The 22,252-nt window shown below is 38.9% G+C and overlaps 1 protein-coding gene across 1 annotated transcript; it reads right to left on the bottom strand.

Annotated features, from left to right (window-relative positions):
• Positions 1–2,535: 2,535 nt before the first annotated feature.
• gna13 (G protein subunit alpha 13) lies at positions 2,536–22,249 on the bottom strand. Its single transcript, XM_005794691.3, has 5 exons — positions 21,878–22,249; positions 15,875–16,101; positions 9,311–9,361; positions 5,030–5,230; positions 2,536–4,648 (listed from the first exon to the last, which is right to left on the bottom strand). The coding sequence occupies exons 1-5, from the start codon at positions 22,158–22,160 to the stop codon at positions 4,277–4,279; spliced, it is 1,134 nt and encodes a 377-aa protein (XP_005794748.1). The 5' UTR covers positions 22,161–22,249; the 3' UTR covers positions 2,536–4,276.
• Between the last annotated feature and the right edge of the window lie 3 nt (positions 22,250–22,252).

Consider the following 22,252-nt stretch of genomic DNA (forward strand, 5'->3'; position numbering starts at 1 on the left):
TGCACACTTGTGTCTGTGCCTAAAGAAATCTTGCCCGTTTCAATATGGGGGATGTGCTGACGGATTGTTTGCACAGGGCAATAAAGCCGCCATATACTCTTCCATGTCTAGGCGTGCACTATTTTATGTCTATAGGTAATAAAAGAGAGGCCAGGCAGTCAAAGTCCTGTTTGGACATGGAACTTCAACATTTCCTTTGGTAGGGTTAGAGGCGACTCACACTCACTACTTCCGTCTTTGCGTAAATCCCCCAAACCTCCGAATACACAACGTTATGCGTCTTATCTAACGCATAACGTTAGAAAAGACAGTGATGTCATCTTTTGTTTCAGTTATGTCAGCAGGAGCGTTTCTGATTTCAATTCCACCAAAAACGAAACACTTTACTACCAATCAAACAGTTCTTCTCCTTTTTATTAAAAGTTGGAACTAAATCTACTTATGCTTTTTTAAAAGAGAAAGAAAGAAGAAAGAAGCTTCTCTATTTAAGAGTTTTACAAATCAGTACATAAAATCATCTAGTCTTGGAGTCTAAGTTTTAGATTATGTCTTGTGATTTGGATTATTGTTTTGTATATTTATTGTTACCCAAACACAATTAACTACTCTAGTTTTCAGCAAATGTTCACTGAGTAATTTAAATACATTTGTTCAATTTGCAACCATGTATTTTTAGTTCCCTTATCTATTTTCAGTCAACTATTTTTCGTCTTTGGCTTGTGATTGTGATCTATTGGTTTGCTTTACTTGTTTCTTCTTTTCCATGAGAAATGGGAGTCTGCCCAAATAAAAGATGGTGGCCAGCGCTTAGAGCACATGGACATAATCAGGCTTTATTTGCCTCAGTTCGGTTTCGATGCTCTGACCTCTTTTTATTTGCTCAGCATTACTTTGCAAACATACATTTTGAGTTATAAAATGTATGTTTACATTTATCATTATGCCAAATAAATCCACATTATCTGTGATAATGTGGATTTAATGGACAATAAAGGCTTTCTCTTCTACAATAGGGCTCTTTGAAGTCATTGAGGCAAAAATGTTCTACCTTGTATCAAAAGACTCTAGAGTTAAATGTGTCTGACAGCTGAGGAGAACAGCAGAAAACTGATATCAAGCGCAGCGGTAAGCAATAAGACTGAAAAAGAAAGCAAACAAGGTGGTGGTGGTGACGGTGTCATGGCAACCTAAATGTGGGCCTACGAACCTCAATAAATGGAGCCCATGCTGGAAAGAAGAGTGGGTCAAAATACCTCCACCACAACGTGAGAAGCTGATGAAATCATAGTTAAGTACCGGTGCTGTAGCAGCTTTTAAAATACAAAGTGGACGTTTCCCTTGACTGGAACAGAAACTTTTTCTTCCCAATCTGACAAATATTTACTTACTTATGTTTCTGCAGAGCTTAGACATTATCATCTTAATTCTCTCACAGGAAATAACTCATTTTTGAGGCTTCTTTTTGAGTATCATTTTCGTTAACTGAATCAGAATCAGCTTTGTTAGCCAAACTTGAGTACAAAAGCAAGGAATTTGACTTGAATTCTTAACTCATGTACAATTTTACACAATTGTGAATTTGTTTTTCCAACATCTTACATTTTAACATTTACTTTCGCCTCCTTTAGTTTATTTTAGATCCTCTAACATGCAACGTTTGAGAAAATCGGAGGGTTTATAACTGTCAGATTGTGCATTTTTATTTGCAGAAAATACCTTTCGGAGAAGGCAAGAGTTTGTCTCACCAGTCCCCAGGATATTCTCCCCATATTCTTGGAAATCATCGACCTGTTTGCGGGGTTTTAAAGCGTATCCTTGTGATCCTTTTTCAACATTGCTTCAAAGAAGGTAATGTTGAAAACATAACCTTTATTTGCTTCATTTCACACGAAGTAAAACAGTCCTTTATTTCCTGTTAAGTCTTTAATAAAAGTATTTTTCTTAAATTTATTCACATCAGGGCATGATGTGAATAAATGATGCGACTTCAGGCTGTCAGACAGGTCCTATTTTAACTCAATAGGCATGGTTACAGAAATCAAATTCAACCTTAAAAATACATGATTAAGCACAGCTAATTCACTATTTAACAAGGAGGGTGATCATTCTGAAAAATCAAAACAATTCCAACTGAATCTGATAGGGTGATTGGTACTTTTGTTGATTTGGGTGGGAAAACCTTCTTGATTGTTTCCCCAAAGCAGCAAAGGTTCCTAGGAGCCAGAGTTTCTGGGAGAGGAGTCATCGTGACGGCTGAATAGCCAATCAGATGAAAATGTCACGGCATGTTTGACGACCCAAAAACAAACATGGATTATTTTTTTTCCTCCCTAAAACTACATTCCTTAGATTAGAGCGAGACCAAAAATGTCAAACCTACCTTGTAGATGAAACCATCTGCTGACACAGACATTTTTACATTCAAGATATTAAATCCTAGCAGAAGATCACATTGTATCTGAAATGTCAAATCTTTCGCCTCTATACTAAATAAAAATGATGCTCAACAGTCAGGAAAAAAAACGGTCATCATTATCAGTATCATTAGAAAAGTTTATTTTATTGATAGGGTTAGAGTAGCATGGGATTTGACATGATAAATGTGAAAAACGTGAAGGGTGCGTGGGGGGCGGGAATTACAAAATAAAATCTACATCAAAAGGTCATCTTCATTGGTAAGATGCAGTGATTTGAAGAACATCCAGCATGGGAAAAATATGCATTTTCTACAACCATTTACATATACGAAGATAAACTGGAATAATATTTACAGGAAAACAGATTACAGTATTTACAAAGCCAGGAATGGAAAGAAACCAAAGCTCTGCAGAGCTTTACTTATGAAGAAATAAAATAATAATGCAGAAAAATTGTGAAGATAAAGCGTAGAATTATTTGGCAAAAGACACTTGAGTGCCTTTAAATTGTCCTCTAACAAAGATCAGCCACCCCTACAGATTACAGTCACTCAAAACTATGCAAATCCAGTAGCTTTTCCCCCCTCTGCCAGATTTCTGCAATAATCACAATGCATTTTAGAGGGAAGTCCAAAGCAGCACAAGCTTGTGTGCAAAGAAACAAAAACAACAAAAAAGGGAAATGTTCAATGCTTTTTTTTTTTTTTTTTTTTCATAAACACGTTTAGAGTCACTACTCGGTGCCAATAACGAAGTTTTCGCAGGCCGGTTACAGTTTATTCAAACAATCAAGAACAAATCCCTGTACAATTATTAACACACATTCATGATTAAGGCAAAACAAAGAGGAGGGCCTTGTGAAGGTCATTTTAGAAGGCATCAATAATCAGTAATAAAATCAAAACAGGCGGAAGGACGAATTGGGGGAAGGATGCAGTCCTAAAACCACCAACTAGCTAACGGCGTGGAGGCCTGTTCCCACCGCCAAACATCGAGCTTCACACATCAGTATCAACACCGGATCCGATTCAACCCTGAGGAAACAGCGGACTTTTAGTTAACTTACTGGAACCAAATGGTCTGACGAAGGTAACCGTTTTACCCTCTCAACATCCCAAAAATAATAATAATAACAAAAAAAACAAAAAAATCAATTCTAAGGCAACACCTATATGGTCATGGATGAAAAAGGTTCAGTCTTGTGATTGTGTGTCTTCTATAAATGACGTGTCAGTGCTGGAGACAGATCAGACGTGTTAACTCTGAACGCTCAGGTCAATAAGAAGTTAGGTTCACCCTCAGCATCACTGAGGGGTGAGGAAATATTACAAGTCAGTGCTTAGGCATGAACTGAATCCAATCAACTTTCTCTATGTGTCGCTTGAACATTTCTCCACGGTTACTCTGTTTGCATTACCAGAGTAGATGTTGTTCACCAGTTTGTTTTTAAGTGAGGCCGGCTTCCACAGGTGCCAGCACTGGCATCCTAAGGGTTAAAAAATAAGAGAACAAAATAACCAACTAAATAAGGTGGAGCTCAGGGAGGAGGACAAAGCAGCAGGGATCAGATACCATTCAGAAACCCAGTGCGGTTTCTTGTTTATACCTTTAATACCACAGTTTGCCCTATCCAACAATCAGATCCTGAGCTAACAACAGGACGAACACTTCCAAAAGGAGTAAAGACTACTGGAAAATAAACAAAAAGTCTAAAGACTGCAGACATCAATTTGTGATCTCCGGAGTCCTCATCAGGAAGTGAGGGGGGGTCTGTCCCCATTCACGTCCTCTTGCGTTCACAGGCTGCGTTGCGTGGCAGTGGAAAAGGGGGTGTTTGGTGTGTGAGTGTGTGTGTGGGGTCATTGGAGCATGAGCTGCTTGAGGTTGTCGTGGAGGATGGTGTCCTTGACGTCCCGGAACACCAGCCTGATGTTCTCCGTGTTGATGGCCGTGGTGAAGTGGTGATACAGGGGCTTCTGTGTGGCGTCGCGCCTCTTGGCCCGGAAGCACTCCACCATGAAGGCCTGCACGTCTGGCAGGCTGTGCTCCGTCCCGGCGTACTCGGGAAAGTAGTCTTTGAGCGGGACGAGCTTCACCTTCTCCTCCAGCAGGTCCGTCTTGTTCAGGAAGAGGATGATGGAGACGTTGATGAAGACGCGGTTGTTGACGATGGTCTCGAAGATGTCGAGTGACTCTCGCAGCCGGTTGGTCTGCCTGTCCTCCATCAGCACCTGGAAGATGTTGATGGGCAGTTGAGGTACTACTGCCAGAACTGCTGTAAGCTCAACACTTAAGGTAGAACTATAGAGAGAATACATTGTCTAAGATGTGTGCAGTTGCATTTCTCTTCAGTCTATGTTTTAAGGGCTTCCATTGTATGTTTACAAAGGGCCGGTTGTGCCAGAATGCATATTGTTTATGCTAAACTCATTTAAAAAAAATCGTTTTGTGTTTGTCTATCACACAAAATCCTGATGAAACACACTGAAATTCATGGTTGTATCCTGACAAAATGTGACTAAAAGACTAAAACTTTACCAAATGTCATGAAAACAAACAGATTTCTGCTCCATCTCTTCGGTCATGTGGAGCAGAGCGTCTTTTCTCTTTACCTGATCGTATTCAGAGGAAGAGACGAGAAAGAGAATGGAGGTGACGGAGTCGAAGCACTCAAACCAGCGCCTCCGCTCTGACCGCTGGCCCCCGACGTCCACCATCTTAAAGGGAACGTTCTTGATCTCAAAGTCATACTCATGGATGCCCTTGGTGGGCTTACGGGCCAGCAGGATGTCCTGTTGACTGGGAAGATAGTCCTGCAGAAATAAAACCACAGATCTGTGTCAAACATTATATATTCAAAGATGAATTTCTGCACGAGATGCTGCATTTGTAAGATAAAGAAAACAAGGAAAACATCCCGAATGTGTGACAGGAAACACTAATCTTCTCCTCAATCCTCAAATCCTGACATCCAAGTTTTCACTGCAAACAAGATTTCAGGTAATCTTTCATACAACAACGCAAGACTGGGGCTGAGGTTCCTGGTAATTCTCTCTCCTGGGTTAGTTTTTGTTTTGGCAATGCGTTGTCACCAACTGGCTGCCTCAATGCAGCAGATCAGGCAGAGAAAGTTAATAAAAGTAGGTAAATTTAATGATTTGAATATCTGATGTAAATAAAAATTGTCATAAATTCAGAAAACAACAAAGTCCTACTTTTAGGATAGAAAAAACTATTAATAATCTAAAAATATTTGTCTCAGCTACAAAATGAGTCTCAAACACAGCAGAATGTTAGCCAAGTCACTTAAAAATAATCCTGAAGAGGAACAGAAAATATATATGCGGTTTTGACGTGACGATTACCTCAGAGTCTTACGATTTCATGTTCATTTATATCTTTTACGGATGAATCTGAGCCTTTAACAGGGTGACATGATTATACAACCAATAAATAAAGTGATTTTATTGTAGATTTGCCCTAATCTACACTGGGTAAAAAAATTATATGTGCAGATTAAGGGTGTAACGCTACACAAAAATCACAGTTTGGCAAGTACTTAAGTTTTAAAATCATGGTTTGCCAAGCTTCAAACAAACATAAATAAAATGATTTATTTTATTTTATTTTTTTACTTCGGCCTGTAGTAAAAGTTATGTTTTTAATTTAGCAAATAAATTAAGATTTTATGATCTAAACAAAAGTGGATAGAACTGACTGGAGGTTTTGTTGGATTTCTATAATGAACAAAGTAGTAAAAGCAAGAATACATTATAAAATAGTATAACCACTTAAAACTGTCAAGGTTAATGTTTAGAACTTTAAGAGACGGTTCCCTTTATTAGAATAAAACATGTTGAAACACTTTGGAGTAGCTTTGCTATTTTGACAACCTCCTTTGCCAGCTGTACCTGAAGGCAGCATGAGCAGCTGTTGGGAAAAACCCATCATCAACAGGATTTTATATGATATATAGAGTTTGGGTGCTACTGGGAGCCATTTGGTGGTCAGATGATCTGTGATGCCAGTATCTGTGATGTTAAATGCTAGATTTAAAAGTGGCTTTGTCTGAGTAATTAAGTTAAGTGCAGAGCTGCTACTTTATGTACCTTGTTGCTGATGAAAAACAGTGATATAAAGTTTTGGTTCGGACCATCTTTTTATTCTCCACTGTATCTGCATTAGAAACCTGTTGTGTTTTGGTCTCATTTTATAAGTTGTACAACAGAGTACTTCATTGTCACTTAGTTCTGTGCATAAAAAAAACTGTACTGCTCCTTTAAATTAATTGGTTTTTCTGCAACAAACTTGTTTTTTTAAGCATGTTTTATGTTTTAATAGGTTTGAGGTTTTGGGGAAACTATTCAGGAAGCCTAATGTTTTTCTTGAAAATTTATTTTTTATTTATGCTTAAAAAAAAATGTTATTTTGGGGGGGCAGAGGGGGTAAAAAAAATCCAAGTTTCCATGTTTCAACCGTCAGAACTAAACGTTCGACTTCAGACTAACAGAAATTGTTCAGGATATTTAGGATCATTGTAAACAGGAACATGCTGGGATTTTCTGTCAGTGGAGTGTTGCACAAGGTGGGTGGAATAGTAATAATAATACTAGCGGTTGAACTACCTCAAACATTTTCAGCATCACCTGACATCAACAGATTAGTGGTTGAAACTTGGCTACAGCTGATTGCTGCTGTTGTGATGTTTGAACGAACACAAAACGAAAATGGGCTCGGAGTGGATACAGCAGGCAACCGTTCCGTTTCTAATGTCACTACCTTCTTCTTCAAAAAGAGTAAAGTTCATGCTATGAAACGAAAGGTAAAGCATGTAAGTGGCATTTTTTCCAACGTTAATGGAGGATTATAAAAAGGTTTGAGGCTGTATGTGTAATTTTAACGATGTAAAAATTTGACAAATTCAGTGTTGAGCACATAGTTTTTGATTTCTAATAATGACTGAAAAAAAGCCTGGATCAAATAATTAATAAAAAAGAAAAAAAAATTCATATCAATGCCCATGCATTGCAAATATCAATTTAAACTGGTCTGAGAATCAAAGTAATCTCATTCTTCATTTTCAGGAAGGATATTAAAAATATTCCTTGTGTTTCTTTAATTTTCCCTTGAGATAAGTTCTCGTGAACGTCTTCAGAAATAATTCCCTGCTAGTGAGACAATTTGCAGCATTTACTGTTTCCACCACATTCACAACAAAAACAGAGTGTTAGCATCTTGAGTGGAGCTAAAGCGTTATCAGGCATTTCCCAGTCAAGCAGGACACTGTGGGTGGGTTAAACCACCCACATAATGTTCTGACCAGTGTGACATTATGCAACTTGTTGTCGCCCTTTGTTACCCACTGGTTTAACCATTGAGCCTATGTGACGCTTGTACACGCCACACAACAAGCATATGCTCAGCTTTTATTCTGAGTGTACACCGGCATCGCAGACCTGTGTTATTGTAGCCATTGTAACTACTTTTTTAGCCTAAAGTGCAGAAATGGAGGCTGTACAGGTCTGCCTCAAATTTGTATCTACAGAGAGAAGTTGTAAATTACGTGGTTACGTTTCTTACCCGCAGTTTCTGGTTTCTACTAAACTGCGTCAAATCTTATAATCTAAGTGTAGATCAGTGCAACCTCAGACGTAAAATCAGTGATCTTGACTGAAATAAATCTCAGTCAAAATCACTTATAATAAGAAGTGAAGGTTGGGAAACTCAAAGGTTTAGCTCAGTGTAGTCCATACAAGACCTCTTCATACATCGCTACATCTCAGTGAATGCTTTCAGACAATTTTGAGCTCAAGCTCGAGTACAGTATAATTATATGGTAGCTGATTTTAAAAATATATATATATATATATATATATATATATATATATATTTGTATATATAATACAGAGGTTTCTAAATCAACATGAAACTACAATTCTGTTTTGGAGAAAACATTATTCTTCTGAACCCATACTGTATCAAAAATCCAAAAAGAAAACAAATTTAGCTCTATCCATGTCCCATTCAGCTCTGACACACACCATGATGTGAGTCAGAGCACTGTGAAACGCCGCCACCACTGTGTTTCACGGTGGGAATGATATGTTCAATTAGTTTTCCATACAATGCTTTGCAATAAGCTCAGATTTTTGGAAAGCACGACTTGTCAACAAATCCTTCCACCTGAGCTGTGGCTCTCCACAGCTCCTCCAGTTTGCTTTGATCACTGATCATGTGTAACAAACCTCTGAGGTCGTCACAGAACAGCTGTATTTATTATGAGATTAAATTACACGTTTAATCTCTGCAATCGGCCTAATAATCAGGTGGAGCCAAAAAATAAAAAAAAACATACGTTATGTTCGTGTAAACAAAATTTCCCTCAAGTATTAATCAAAATGGAAAGTGATTTTTACTTATAATGTGATTAATTGATTAATTGCTTACTGGGACAGGCTTACTATTTAGTGTTGGTCCATTAGGTTTTTAGGTACAGTCAGATTAAAAAGTGAAAAGGTTTTGAAAGGCAGAGTATGTGAAGGATATCCACTTTTATGGTGTTATGGTACGGTTTAGAAATGTAATTCATAAAAGATGGAATTTGGTACAGTGACAATAGAAGACCTATAATGTTTCATACAAATATATATCTATAAATAATGCAAAATGCCTTAATTCCATGGGTAGAACTTTCGCATTAAAAGAGCCGCTGTTTCAGCTGCAAAGGTGGTTAGGTAACTTCATTTTCATTAAAATAAAACTGAGCATTAAGTCCTGCAAACAAACACACCTGCAGCTTTTCAGTTAACCTCCTGCTGTCTGGACATGCTTTTTATTAACTATAACATGTACATGTCTGATCATAAAAGTAAATGCAGGCAGGAAGAACTTACTGGCTGGGAGATCTTCTCCAGATTATCCAAGAAATACTTCACCGACTCGCCCTGCAACAAGAGAGAGGAGGAGCTTCTGTTACTTTCGCATCATTCAGGACATTTTAGACCATTTCATTCCTCAACAAATATGGTGTAGATGTATTAATACATTCATTAGAAGTCAGTTGTGGAGTGGAGGCGCCATGAGAGATCCTCCCTTCATCTGCCACACACAGGCTCATGAACACACAGGAAATCTGTTTGTTTTTTCTCTCTAAGCTGCATGTCCGCCTCAGAGCCGAGCTGAAGCAGGATGCAAATGATCGGGTGCTGAAGCAGACACGTGTTCGTAAGCGTGTCTTTGATGTGCAGAGGAGTGTGGCCGGGGTTCTCTGAATGCAGGAGAAGGTTTGGTTGTTTTCTTTTTTCCTCTCGAGTCACTTCTGACTCTGCTTTTGTGCAGTTAGTGCAAGTTCAGACACGTAGCTGCCAGGACTGAGGAGCATTCCTTTATCCCAGCGTATAGAGGAGTGTGTTTCTGTGCGCGGATGAGTATTATAATGGACGTGTGGCGGGAGATTTTGGCAAGAATTCTCCTAAAAGCAACTTCAAAATATTATTCGGAGTTACACTGGGGTCCATCCATCTTGACTCCACCTTAAAACTGAGATGTTTAGCATGCTATTTGCATGAAATGCAACATGAAAGGAAATTGTCATTGTAAAATTCAAATTGGGCCTGATGTAGTGGCTTGGTTGTACTCGCGTGGGTTGACAATGTGTGCCAATCATTTCCCCCCTTCACTGTAAGTCTCTGTCCTAACCTTTTGATCTTTGAGAAGAAGAAGAAAAAAAACAAAAAACTAGCCTGACCTGAAAAACCTGTGAGTGTACGGATGTGTGTGCATGGGTAGAATTACACAAGGGAGGAGCAGGATGGTCTGCTACGACAAGAAAACCAGGAAGAAGGGGAAGAAAAGAAGCTAACCTTCCTCCACGTGAAGCCAAATTAACATTTTGGCTTCGGGTGAGTGAAGAAGCTCAATTCTGACAGGGATTGGTGGTTTTGAAATCGTGAAAAAAATCTGTTTCAACAAAAAACAGGAAGGGAAACCAGAGGAGCAATAACTCCGAAGTTCAATATGAGTCATCATGGCGCCTGAAACTAAACTACGGCTGCTGAAAAAACAAAACTGAAACACAATATGCACCAAAGTCAGCTTTGTGGTATAGTATTGATCACATTAAGTCTTCTCCCCCAACTTCCTAAGGACAATTGTTCAGAACCTGTCATGCGGAAAACAACAGAGACAACAGTGGTTTTATGTTGATTTTAAATATTCATTACAAACTAGCCGTAGGGTAAGAGCATTTTGAAATGGAAATACTAAAACGGTACAAAACAGGGAGACCTCCTGGTGGGAAAACAAGCTGATCCTCACAGATCAATGACTACAACCACATACTCAGGTTTCAGAAGAATCTACTTGGATTCTCCATTAGAAAAGGCTGGAAAGTGAAAGTGGAGATGTCAGGTATGAGTACAGATGAATGGATTAAATATGTTCTGGAAAACCACAGAAAATACTTTTAAGATGTGCAATCAATCACCACAATATATGTATATTTTATATTATTGTATCTTGGCCTATTCTGCGTTGTAAGTCTGCGCTTATTGTATAATAACCCATTTGAAACTGATTCAAATGGGTTATTTATTATTATTTGACAGAATAACTATATATCTTATGTTATTTATCCACATAACTACTTCCACACTGAAACATGTTGTTATCAGCAGTGCTCAAGGTGAGTCGGCTGACCGGAAAAAGGAATGGGATTTTTAGTTTACAGCAGGGCAATTACTAATCAGGGTGAGGAAAGTGAAAAATCAGACGATTCCAGTCACTGGCAAAGCTTATTGGTGGATTTTCATCTAGTTTGCCTCGAGAACGCTCAAAACTTTTAGTTCAATTCTTGTCCTCTGCTGGCATCACAATACTGCACATTTGGTCACATCAAACCAGTTGACAGAAAGGAGCCAGAAAAGTGAAGTTCAGCACTGGATGGAAACCCAGGAATATTGTGCTTTGGCCAACTTTCTTACACTCTAAACCCAATTCATTTACCAACACTTCTTACAGTTATTGTTTTCTCAACAAACTGAAACAAGAATATTTCTCAGCGAGCATCTCCAAAACAATCTGTGGTTGATAAGAGCATTGAACTGTAACTCAGTGTGTAAGTCCTGCTGTAATATGGCAAACCACAGCTCCCTGGAGAGGAAGGTGATGGGAGCTGAAAGGCGTCTTTAGTCTACCCCATCCTCACTTCACGTTCAGTTTTAGAGCTGCTGCTGGAAAAGGGCTCCAAGCATCACCAGATTCCTCCCACCCTCTCTGTGAACCTTCTGTACTGCTGCCAAAGAGCAAACGGTACCGCAACATTAAAAGCAGAACCACCAGACTGCTACACAGCTTCCTGCTTCGAGCTGTTAAAAAGCTGAACTGCTCTTAAGGTCCTGTGCCCATTTTCTATGATTGATCTCTCTGGTGCTTTTATTCAGTGTGCTTTATCGATTGGACATTGGATCAGCCCAACAATTTTACATTTTGCTGGAAATCATTTGCTTTACTATAAAGAAAAAAAATATATTTCATTTGTCATTGAACTAAATCTAAGGTTTTGTGTTCTGCCACAACTGGTCAAGTGATTTTTAGGAATTTATATCAATAGAGAGGTATATAAACACATTTTCCCTCCTGATGTCCTAACATATTTTCTTGAACTCTAACATCTTTGTCCTTTGTCACCGAGACCCATTTTGGGTGAAAACAATAAAGGTTTATCCCAGAAGCCAAATACTTCTAATAAGAAAATCAAAAATATAGAATCATGCATTCAAGGAGTGATTTGCAATTCCTCTGATACTGTGCTGAATGTAATTTGTCCGACAATTAAGGTCAACATTATGGCTAAAACTGCTAAGTAATATGTTGCATAACAGAATCCACAAGGAAATGCGTGTCAACCCTTTTCTAATGGTGTGTGTTATGTTTGGACAGAACAAAGTCTTAAAGGGAGTTTTCCACCAACCACTTTCCATGCTATCCTGGTAGAGATGGGCCGACTCTAGCACTTAAAACCCACATATGGATCAGAGGAAAGAACCACTTTGGGCCATTAAGGTGGGCAACAGCTGAAAATGTGGTGAGCTCCATGTTTACAAATGAGTCAAGATTATTATTTTTTCCCTCATCTGCTTAATTTACAACGGAAACATCAAACGCCCAAAGCTTTAACATGGTTTAAAAGTTAAATGAGCTCACCGTCTCTCATCTTAATGTTACGTTGTTTTAACTGTATATGCTTCGCTTGGATAGACCAGAGTCACAAAGTGCACATTATAATATTTCATGTTGATTTTCATTGAACTTATACAACATTTCCAGTGGGTTGCATGGGCTGAATCAATGAAACTGCAGGGGCTAAATGCAGTCTAAATGTGCCTACATGTAGACTGATGGGTGAGAGGGGTTTAGGTGAGGACAGAGTCTTGTTGGAGACATGTTGAGTATTGCAGACATTGTGAAAACAAAGTACAGTAGAACCCTGGTATTCACATGGGGTTTATTATGCTGAAATGCATGCATATTTAAAAACCCAGCTAAACATGGTTATAGCCGCAAATTTTAACAGTTCAAACACCAAATATACTTTATTGCACATTAAGTAGAAACCGTCTTCAACTAATACAGAAGCTAATATCTACAGTTTTTCTTATTTCTGTTCTTGGGCGTACAGCCAAAAATAAGTAGCGCTCTCGTACTAGCTGGTTTGCAAATGCCAGTAAATAGCGTGTGAACAAGCATCAGGGCTAGGTATTTCAGTTTTGCGTGCCGCTTTTTTCCCCTCCAAAATATTTTAGATCTGCTCTATGGAATAATAATAATTATATACACAAATTTTCCACAAGTAATCAGGACTCGCATTCCAAGAAAATAAATTGTGAAGACTGAACCAGGAATAGGTGGGGTTCTGTACACCTTTGTTTCACTTCTTGTATTTTAGAGTTCAGGACAGAAAAATGATCAGGACCCGTATTCTCATAGAACCTTATGGCGCGTTCACGCCAAAAGCGTTATGAGCGTCAGGTGCGTCTGACATTCAAAGTCTATGCGGAAGCATGTAGACAGCCCGTTGCGGCTCGTTTCACGCATCTAGCACGGTGTGATTTGAACCGTTTGAAGAGTTTTGAGCGTTTGACGATGTCAAGAGCGTCCAACAAATAGGCTGGCAATGGAAAACAACCGCTAGAGCGATTTTGACGCATCTGACGCGCCTCCACATGAACTTTGAATGTAAACCAGATGCGTAAAACGCTAGCTGTAGAGCAAAAGGTCAAGCGTCTGCACTCAAAGTGCACACACGTCGAACTTGAAGCGTCGGGCGCATTTTTGATGCACGTAAAGCGTTTGGTGTGAACGCACCATAAGACTAAAAGTAGCTACTAGAGATGTCATTTTAGGAAAATTCTTAGAATTTCTGTAATTCTGAGATTTTTCTTAGAATTGTACTTCTTAAGATAAAAGTTATTTAAACCTACACAACAGGGTCAACCACACATCACTAAAAATGGGAAATTCTGTCATCTCCTCACTCAGTCCTAAGAGTCCTTGGCAGGAAATTTTAGGCCAAGATAGGAGTGCTCTGAGAAGACTCGGAGAATCTTTGAGAACACACAGCCTGGTGTTTATTAAGTCATTCAGCCAGTGTGTTGTAGATGTGTTGCTGTGTTTGCGATAACCGAGCGTCAACAATTAGCCAGATAGTCGTCAATTTCACTCCAGAATACATTTTGAAGGCAAACTTTAGGGAAAACTTAATGTTACTATGAAACAAGCTCAAATCATTGCCCCTCCACCATTGTGCTCAACACTTGTGCTTAAATGCTCAAGTGTGATTACCTCCTAACATGGTGTTGCACATTACGTTCAAACATCTCTACTTTGGTCTCATTGTGCAGCCATTGTCTTTTTAGTAAGTAGTGTTCTTCCCCCTTTAACCTCTCTAAGCTAAGAGGCCTTTAGCTTATTTTAGCTTTTCTTTTGGTTTCTCTGATCATTCACCAGGGAATTCACTGGGATGTCCAATCCTCAGAAGATTGGCACGCACTTTAAAAGTGTCCACATTCAACTCTGATGTACGATAGACTTCAAAAAGCTGGAAGATCACCTTTTTAACCAGTTCAAAATTGTAGTCTGGCTCCAGACAGCAAAATGGTGATTGATTAATCAACTTAAAGCAGCAGCACCAGGCTGCTACTTGTGCCCAAATCCTACTGAAGCAGTAAAAGATTAGGTTTTTCTCACATCTCTGCTAATTTTACTTTATCTAATAAATACATTTTTGCATATTTGTGGTTAAAACTAAATTATTTAAATGCAAAAGAGGAGGTAGTCTTCCACTGTGATTGCATAAATATATATGAAGAGATGCATTAAAATGTGGCTATATGATAATTTTAAGAGTTTTGAAAGTCAGTTTCACCCTTTGTCACATTTAAGGACATCACCTCCCATTATAAAAAAAAGAATGTGAGAAATTTCTCATTCAGAGTCTATGTTTTATACTAATGAGCTGAAATGAGGAGTTTTGAGCCCGGAACACGTGTTAAGAATGTGCAGGTGTGTCCTTGTGCTTATGTTGCATGAGGCGTGTGACACTCTTAGTGTTTGTGTGTAAATAATGCTGAATAGGAGAGTCTGGACTCTGTTGGTAAGCATAAAGCCGTTTAAAACTGCAGAGCAGATCAACATTCCAGCTCTGATCAACACTTATTCCCCCTCCTGCCTGCAAGAAAAAAAAAAACCAACAAGAAAACAATTCCCTCCAGAGCTAAATCCCACTGAGAACACTCCAGACTTGTGCAACTCACAACTTTTGGCTCATTACTGAAAGCAACTTGGAGAAGTGCGTCTCTTGCTCTGTCCTCGGTGGGGGGCCCCGTCTTTGACTCAAACATTTGTCACATGACATCTCATGAAATCACAGACAGGCAGAAAAATTAGGACTTTTTAGAAATGCAGCAGATTGTAAAAGTCCCGCCACACAAAAACAGCGAGAGATCCCCACTAGTCGGCGAGACACGTGAGCAGAGCCTCAGCCACAGCTGCCACTCTGTGGGAAACGTCACAGTTTGAAAATGTGCTTGAGATATAAGGAGCAGGGAGAGGTGTAAACAGGAAGCTGACTAAATCACATGTCTGACTGCCTAACAGAAGGCAGAATATACAAAAACTAAGCTCGAGATGCAGTGGCAGGAAAGGAGGATAAATTCAAAATCTGTTTCACTTTCTCTTTTTACTGCCATTTTCTAAATGCCTTCATTTCTCTAACAGAGAGAGAAAAAAAGTCCAACTAAAACCACCTGAAAACCCGTTTTAGATTAGCTGATAGGGAATGGAGCTCTGCAGCAATACTGAACAGTTATCAGCGCCAGCCGTCAGAACAACAACAAAAAAAAAAGAACAAAAAAAAAAAAGGGGCACTGTTATCTCCATTTCAGTCGAGTCAAACCTACCAGCTGAAACTCCCTGCGCCGGTCGTATGCGTTCTGAATGCCCGAGTCCGCCCACAGTGCTTTGAGTGCCTTGGCGTACTGCAGGAACACCAGCATCTCCAGCTGCCCGTTTGCCATCTTGGCCGACCGGGTGTCGAAGGCCATCACCCGGTCGCCGTGCTGCTGGTTGTTCTCATCACCCCACGGGATGTGCAGTTTCTCCCGCGCGTCCACCAGCACACGCATACCTGGATGGGGAGGGAGGAATGGGCAAATCAGGACCAGAGAGGACAGAGCCAAAACATTTACCATTACTAATATTATTATTATGATTACTAATATCAGTATTACGGGTGCACAAATTGCAGTTTTCTGGGCCGATCACCAATCAACGATCTTGAAAAGGCGTATCCCACCGATTCCGATTTTGGCTGACACTGATTTTTTTTGTCCCAAAAGTCACTAAATATAGTTTCTAAGTTGGCAACAGTTTGGTGACTATTGTTAACCGCACACATGCAGACATGACCTGGTGGGCGGGTCTGTCAGTCAGCTCTCTCTCACAGCAGAGCATAAAGAGGACAGTGGCTGATTTGCAGAGTTAGATAAGATCAATGAATAAAATAGGTTCCATATGCAAGAATCGATGACTCGTCAATAATAAAAGAAATGGGGGCCAATTTATCACTGCACCCATATTAGTAAAATATTATTTTATTCGCGGGATGAAAGTATTCAACACCATCCTTACAGACTATTGAATCACTACATGTATTAAGTATTGTTAGATGTCAAACTGTTTTATACTATAATATTATGCTATTATGATTAGGAGTAAAGTTACACAGCATCTTATATAGCAAAGCAAGCACAAAATACAGAATGTATTTTGATGCCACTAACTCAGATGCACCAATCAATTGGACACATATCATCCAGCTGTTGATAATTAACATATTAATCATTAACATATCAACCAGTTGTTCCTTTATTGACCTCGTCAGTAATCGACAGGTTAACAATGATATTCATGTCCTTTTTACAGCTTATTGAAAGCTAACAGGTTAGGGAAACACACTTTGCATAAATGGGGATACTTATTTGATTCTTACATGTTCTGCATGACATCTATGTGTTAGTCTTTAGAAGAAAAGATAAAACATAACTGGTCAAAATTAAGGTAGGCAGGAAAACCTGAAATTATTATTTTGTATTTGCAGACAAAAGTTTGTACACCTATATAATTCTTACTAAAATTTTCTCTTATTTAGCTTTTAAACATTTAAAAATGATTAATAGAGGTGATCAGGAGATTTTTTGGGGCACGTCCCACTGGGAGGAGGCCCTGAGGCAGACTAGGAACACCCTGTAAGGACTTTATATCATTCGAGGCGTGTTGCTGGGGAGAAGAATGACCTACTAACCCGGCAACGCTATCTTAGTAAGCCAGAAGTCAATACAAAGTATAAATATACACAAGACTTGTTCATCTGACAAATGTCATCAATCTATTATCAGATGACAAACAATTAAATACTGATGTAGAAGCTGCCAGGTGCTGATGCTGGAGATGGTTTGAGCAAAAATACACAAACAGTTTCAGAGATGAACCAATCAGGCTCTTCCTGACTGATATAAATATTCTGAGGTCTGACACCCCTTTTGACCAACTCATGTACTTTGCTCTGAGAATTATTGCACGTGAAAAATAGGAAAAGATGTGATGAAAGCTCTTAGTCGAGGTGGTAGATTAGTAAACAATTAAGAAATTGCGCGATTATCCCCAGTTATGTCCCTAACTGCAATCTGATTTTTATTTAACTAAAAAAAAAAAAAAGTCTATCAAGTTGATGGAGAATATATGAAGATGCTCTTAATTTTGATTAATTTAATGTATTAGAGAGGGGGAAAGAAATTCCCCTCCCCCCTTTTACCTTGCAAATCACTGATGAGAGACTTCTTCTCAAACAGGTTCCTTGTAATTTCACATCTTTGCAATTTTTGCAAAGATGTTGCTTGCCTACATTATTGCTTGCCTCTTGGGCAAGCAATAATGTTGAGACTTGGGCTGTCATTTAAGAATATTTATTTTTAGCATAAATTATTTGCAAGGTGATATGAATCAAATGCAATGTAAAGTTAATAAGCACCAAGAGACAGAAAGATGCTGTTAAACCACATCGTTCCTGCTTCATAAGAAAGGGAAATCCCTGACGATAATAACTCATTTCAAAGTGCCTTGTTAATAAAATTGTATTTTTATAGTTAACCTTATAATTAATTTAACATATGCAACAACCAGGAGAAAAAACAGTGCCATTGCAATGGGTAAGAACATGAGTAAGAACTGGTTTGCTTTTGGGTATGAAACCAAAGTAGGGTGGAACAAAATGGGGCGAACTGACTCTGAGGCCAGGTAGAGTCCCAGCTCATAATAAGTCACCAAAACATGCAAGCTGGAAAGTCACTCAAATAATTTCCACCATGAAGTTTGAAGTTAAGAAATATACAGTGCAAGTCCAAAATACAGTTTTAATGGAAATATGTAAAGATGAACAAAATGCCCGCTAAGCTACTATCCACTATTCTGGGTCAATTTACTCCTTTGCCATTTCATACTCACAAGTTGCTGTTTCATCTCTTTCTATTTCCGTTGCATACCTATGTACTCAAACCATTACTCTATTGAGAGGTGGTGCCCAACTCCATTTCTTAATAGATACTGGCCTGCAAATATTAGATGCATCCTTTCTCATCTGACTCAAATGGCTGAACTTCCTCCTCAGTACATCACGCAGCTCTGCAGGGGCCTGGTAAGGAGCCGTTCACTTGATTCAGGTGTGTTGGAGAGGGCATGAATCTAAATGTTGCAGGATGTTTATTCTCGAGGACTGAACTTGGTCACACCTGATTTGAACTAATACAGATTGTTTTTGTTAAATTCTGAAAATAAATGATAATAAGAGGCTTAAATCTCAGATGCAATGAAAACGTAAGTATACGTTATTTTCTAAAGACTTAATATTCCACCCTATTTCCATTGAATGTAATTCTTATCCCCATTTAAACCAGCTCATTCTTACCGATTTCCAGTTTTTGTTGGGGCTTGATCTGCCTGCTCTCATTTTGAGCTATTCCTGTTTATTTTTCTTGAAAACTTTAATATATGAAGAAAAAATTTGCTCTGCAGGCTCTTTGATTAATAAGTTAAGTTAAATCCAATTGAAAACTAATTGCAATAATTTCTCCATCTATCCATCAAGGACATGTCCAGGGGCCTCATGCATAAAGCATGCGTGCGCACAAAAAATGTGCGGCGCCATATTTTACACACAAGTCGGCATGTATAAAAATTAACTTTGCGTCAAAGTTTGCACAAATATGCACACACTTTTTTGCTGGCGTGAAAATGTGCAGCAGCCACGCAAACATTTTCAGTGGACAATATCAAACTACAAAGCGTCAAAACTCACCTAACTACACTGAAATCTGACTACATTCGGTGTTATCTAGACCAAGAAACATCAAACCCGATGTTTCTTATGATTTTAATATTTTATTGTTTACACGTAAACAATGAAACTGAACCGCATTTATCCTCAGAAAATAAGCTAACACGCACACAAAATAAAGAAAATAAAAATAAAAGTATGTGAAAACCTCGCTCGTATGTACATGGTACTTTTCTCAGTTTTTGTCTCATAAAGATGTAACACATTGGTCCGTGCGCCGAAGCGCATGAAATGCTCATTAAAAGAAGAAAACAGGGTTGGATCAGCAGACTAACTCAAACTTGTTGATTAAAAATAATCAACAGGTTCAATTATTTTTAAGGTGATCAAGGTGTGTATGCAATCACACGTATATAAGTAGCTGCGCAAAGGCGTGCCGCGTAATTGTGGAACGCTTTGGCTCTGATGGAGAACATCGCCAGTGGAAGGATTCAGACGGAGCGATTGATCAGAGATCGTATTGATCTGCTGGGAAATGCTGATGATGGTTTATGAGCGTTCAGATTACTCTGACTGATCACCCTGGAGCTCTGAGCAAAACTTAAAAGAGCTGTGCGGTACCGGTACCAGTCCAGCTGCAGTCATCCTTCAGTCGAGTCGCCCGCTTTGTGAATGCGCCTTATGGACATAAAGCATTCTATTATTTAGGATAAACGTCCACATTCCCCACTCAAAGGACTCTCTGACACGCTGTCTGTCTTTAAATCCCGGCTGAATGTGCTACTGTTCAAACAGGCATTTGCAGGATCTCTTTATGTTTTTTATTTGGATTTTTTTTTCTTTAAAATGTATTTTTATTTTTGTGAGGTGACATTATGTGTCCTCAAAGCACCTTTTAAATAAAAATATATTATTATTGTAAATACTTATACTGCTCCAAGGACGTTGCCATGGTTATTGCTTCACGTGGTGGCAGACTTCCGGGTATTTATACTAATTTACATATGTATTTATGGGTGGCGACAGGGCGGACCAGCAGCTGCGCACTATTTCCTGCAAATTAGGATTTATAAAGGAAAGGTGCGCGGCCACGTGCTTGCGCACGGATTTATGCTTCCGATTTTTTGTTGTGCGCCGCACTTTCGTAATTTTTCCGCAGGCCAAGTTTCAGTGTGAAAACTGCGCATTCTTTTATGCATAAGGCCCCAGGTGCTGTCAGATGAAGTTTTTAATGATACAAATGGAGTTCTGTAATTTGATGAAAACAAAACAAAAAATATCGTACAAGAAGTGCAAAAATAATTTTTTGTCTATATTTAACCACAGAATCACTGATCAAAGTTGATCAAGAGGAAATAGTCTGGTTCCATTCTCTACGCTATTGACTGGTTTCTTCTCCTGAATAACATTACTATGCTACATAAAGCAATGTGGTAAGGACATATAAACTTGCAGTTACTGAACTACAATTAGCCTTTTACAATTTTAATCAATGATTTTAGCGAGGCGTTGCAGATTGAAAAATTATTTTTGTAAGTCTTAAATATATCTAAAAAATTGAGATTTTGATACTAGTAAGTTTCCACAGGAGTCAATGCAAATAAGGTTTTACAAAAGATGCAATGACCAAGGTTTTCCTGATTGATGCCAATTTCTGTTTTGAATAATCAACTGAATTATTAAAGGTCAGCAAATTTAAAAATAGAAAAAGTAAACTAAGGAATAAGTTCACAGGCAATTATCACTCATTCATTACTCATTGTAAGACATGAACAATTGAGAGCCATCAGGTTTTTTTTTTAATCTCAAAGATGCATAAACATCATTTATCCAAGTTTGAAGTAAAATTAATAGAAATATTAAACTCATAAAATTTTATCTGGTTTAAACTAACTATGAAACAACCAGGCTTTTCTTGACCAACACAATTTTTCAAATTTAAAAAAAAACTAGAGTTAGAGTTATGGTATAACTCTACTTCAGAGTCCTCATAATAATACTTTAACACCTCCAAGATTGAAAGCATCAATTGGGGCAATTTTTTAAATTTAAAAGTGATTGAAATTTTAGGGGAAGATGATATTAGGTTATACATTTAATTCAAGAAATACAACTATAAAATATAGGTTAAATTAAATCACAAAGATAAATACTTAACTAATTAGTAATGAGTAAGTCGTTTTTATTGGTGCTGTTTGGGGAGTGGACGCAAACAGGAACACCTTACAGATTAGTTCACTGGTGGGTTATCCTCCATTGAGAAACAAAACGTGGCCGTGGCTATTTGAGCCTGCTAACTCGGTTACAGTCGCGTTACATTGGATATTTAAACTTTATGTGCAGCAAAAGAGAGTTAGAAAGCCCCATCTGAACAGAAACCCGGCTCACTGGGTGTGCCGACAGCAGATGAAGACTGTTTATGTGTGTCCTCTGAGCCCCAGCGCCGCTCAACAGATGTGGAAACTTTCCCATCCGTTTTAAACGCCTCTCTGGGGCTTTTCTGTCCCAGTCGAACGTCTCGCTTCCTCCCTCATAAAGCTACCAGTCGTAAAGCAACACAAAGTCAGGTTACCTTTGATAACATTGCTGTAGATCGTTCCTTTGAAATCCTCTCGGGCTTGCTGGTCGAAGTCCTGGCCGTGGATGATTCGCATTTGTTTGAGGAAAGTCGACTTGCCGCTCTCGCCAGCGCCCAGCAGCAGGATCTTCACCAGCCGCTTCACGTACGTTTTCTCCCGCGACAGATTTCTGTCGATCTCCTTGGACTTTCGGATCTGGTCCGCCTCGCCGGCGTTAAGCAGGCAGGTGGGCAAACAAACTTTTAACATAGACCTGGTCGGCAGGAAATCCGCCATGTTCGCACTAACTTCATCGATGCTAATTTGATGCGCGTTCTCGCGAGGCGCGAGCACAGGACCAAGCCCCTTCCCTAAACTCAGGAAGTAAC

This window comes from Xiphophorus maculatus, chromosome 10, assembly GCF_002775205.1.
Source record: "Xiphophorus maculatus strain JP 163 A chromosome 10, X_maculatus-5.0-male, whole genome shotgun sequence".
Taxonomy (NCBI): domain Eukaryota; kingdom Metazoa; phylum Chordata; class Actinopteri; order Cyprinodontiformes; family Poeciliidae; genus Xiphophorus; species Xiphophorus maculatus.

Bases quoted from the DNA above. Each gene is read 5' to 3' on its own strand.
- gna13 (XM_005794691.3), bottom strand. From the start codon at position 22,160: ATGGCGGATTTCCTGCCGACCAGGTCTATGTTAAAAGTTTGTTTGCCC. The intron at 16,102-21,877 runs GTAACCTGACTT...CTCCCCATCCAG, and splicing joins CTACAGCAATGTTATCAAAG to GTATGCGTGTGCTGGTGGAC. The intron at 9,362-15,874 runs GTAGGTTTGACT...CTCTTGTTGCAG, and splicing joins GGCGCAGGGAGTTTCAGCTG to GGCGAGTCGGTGAAGTATTT.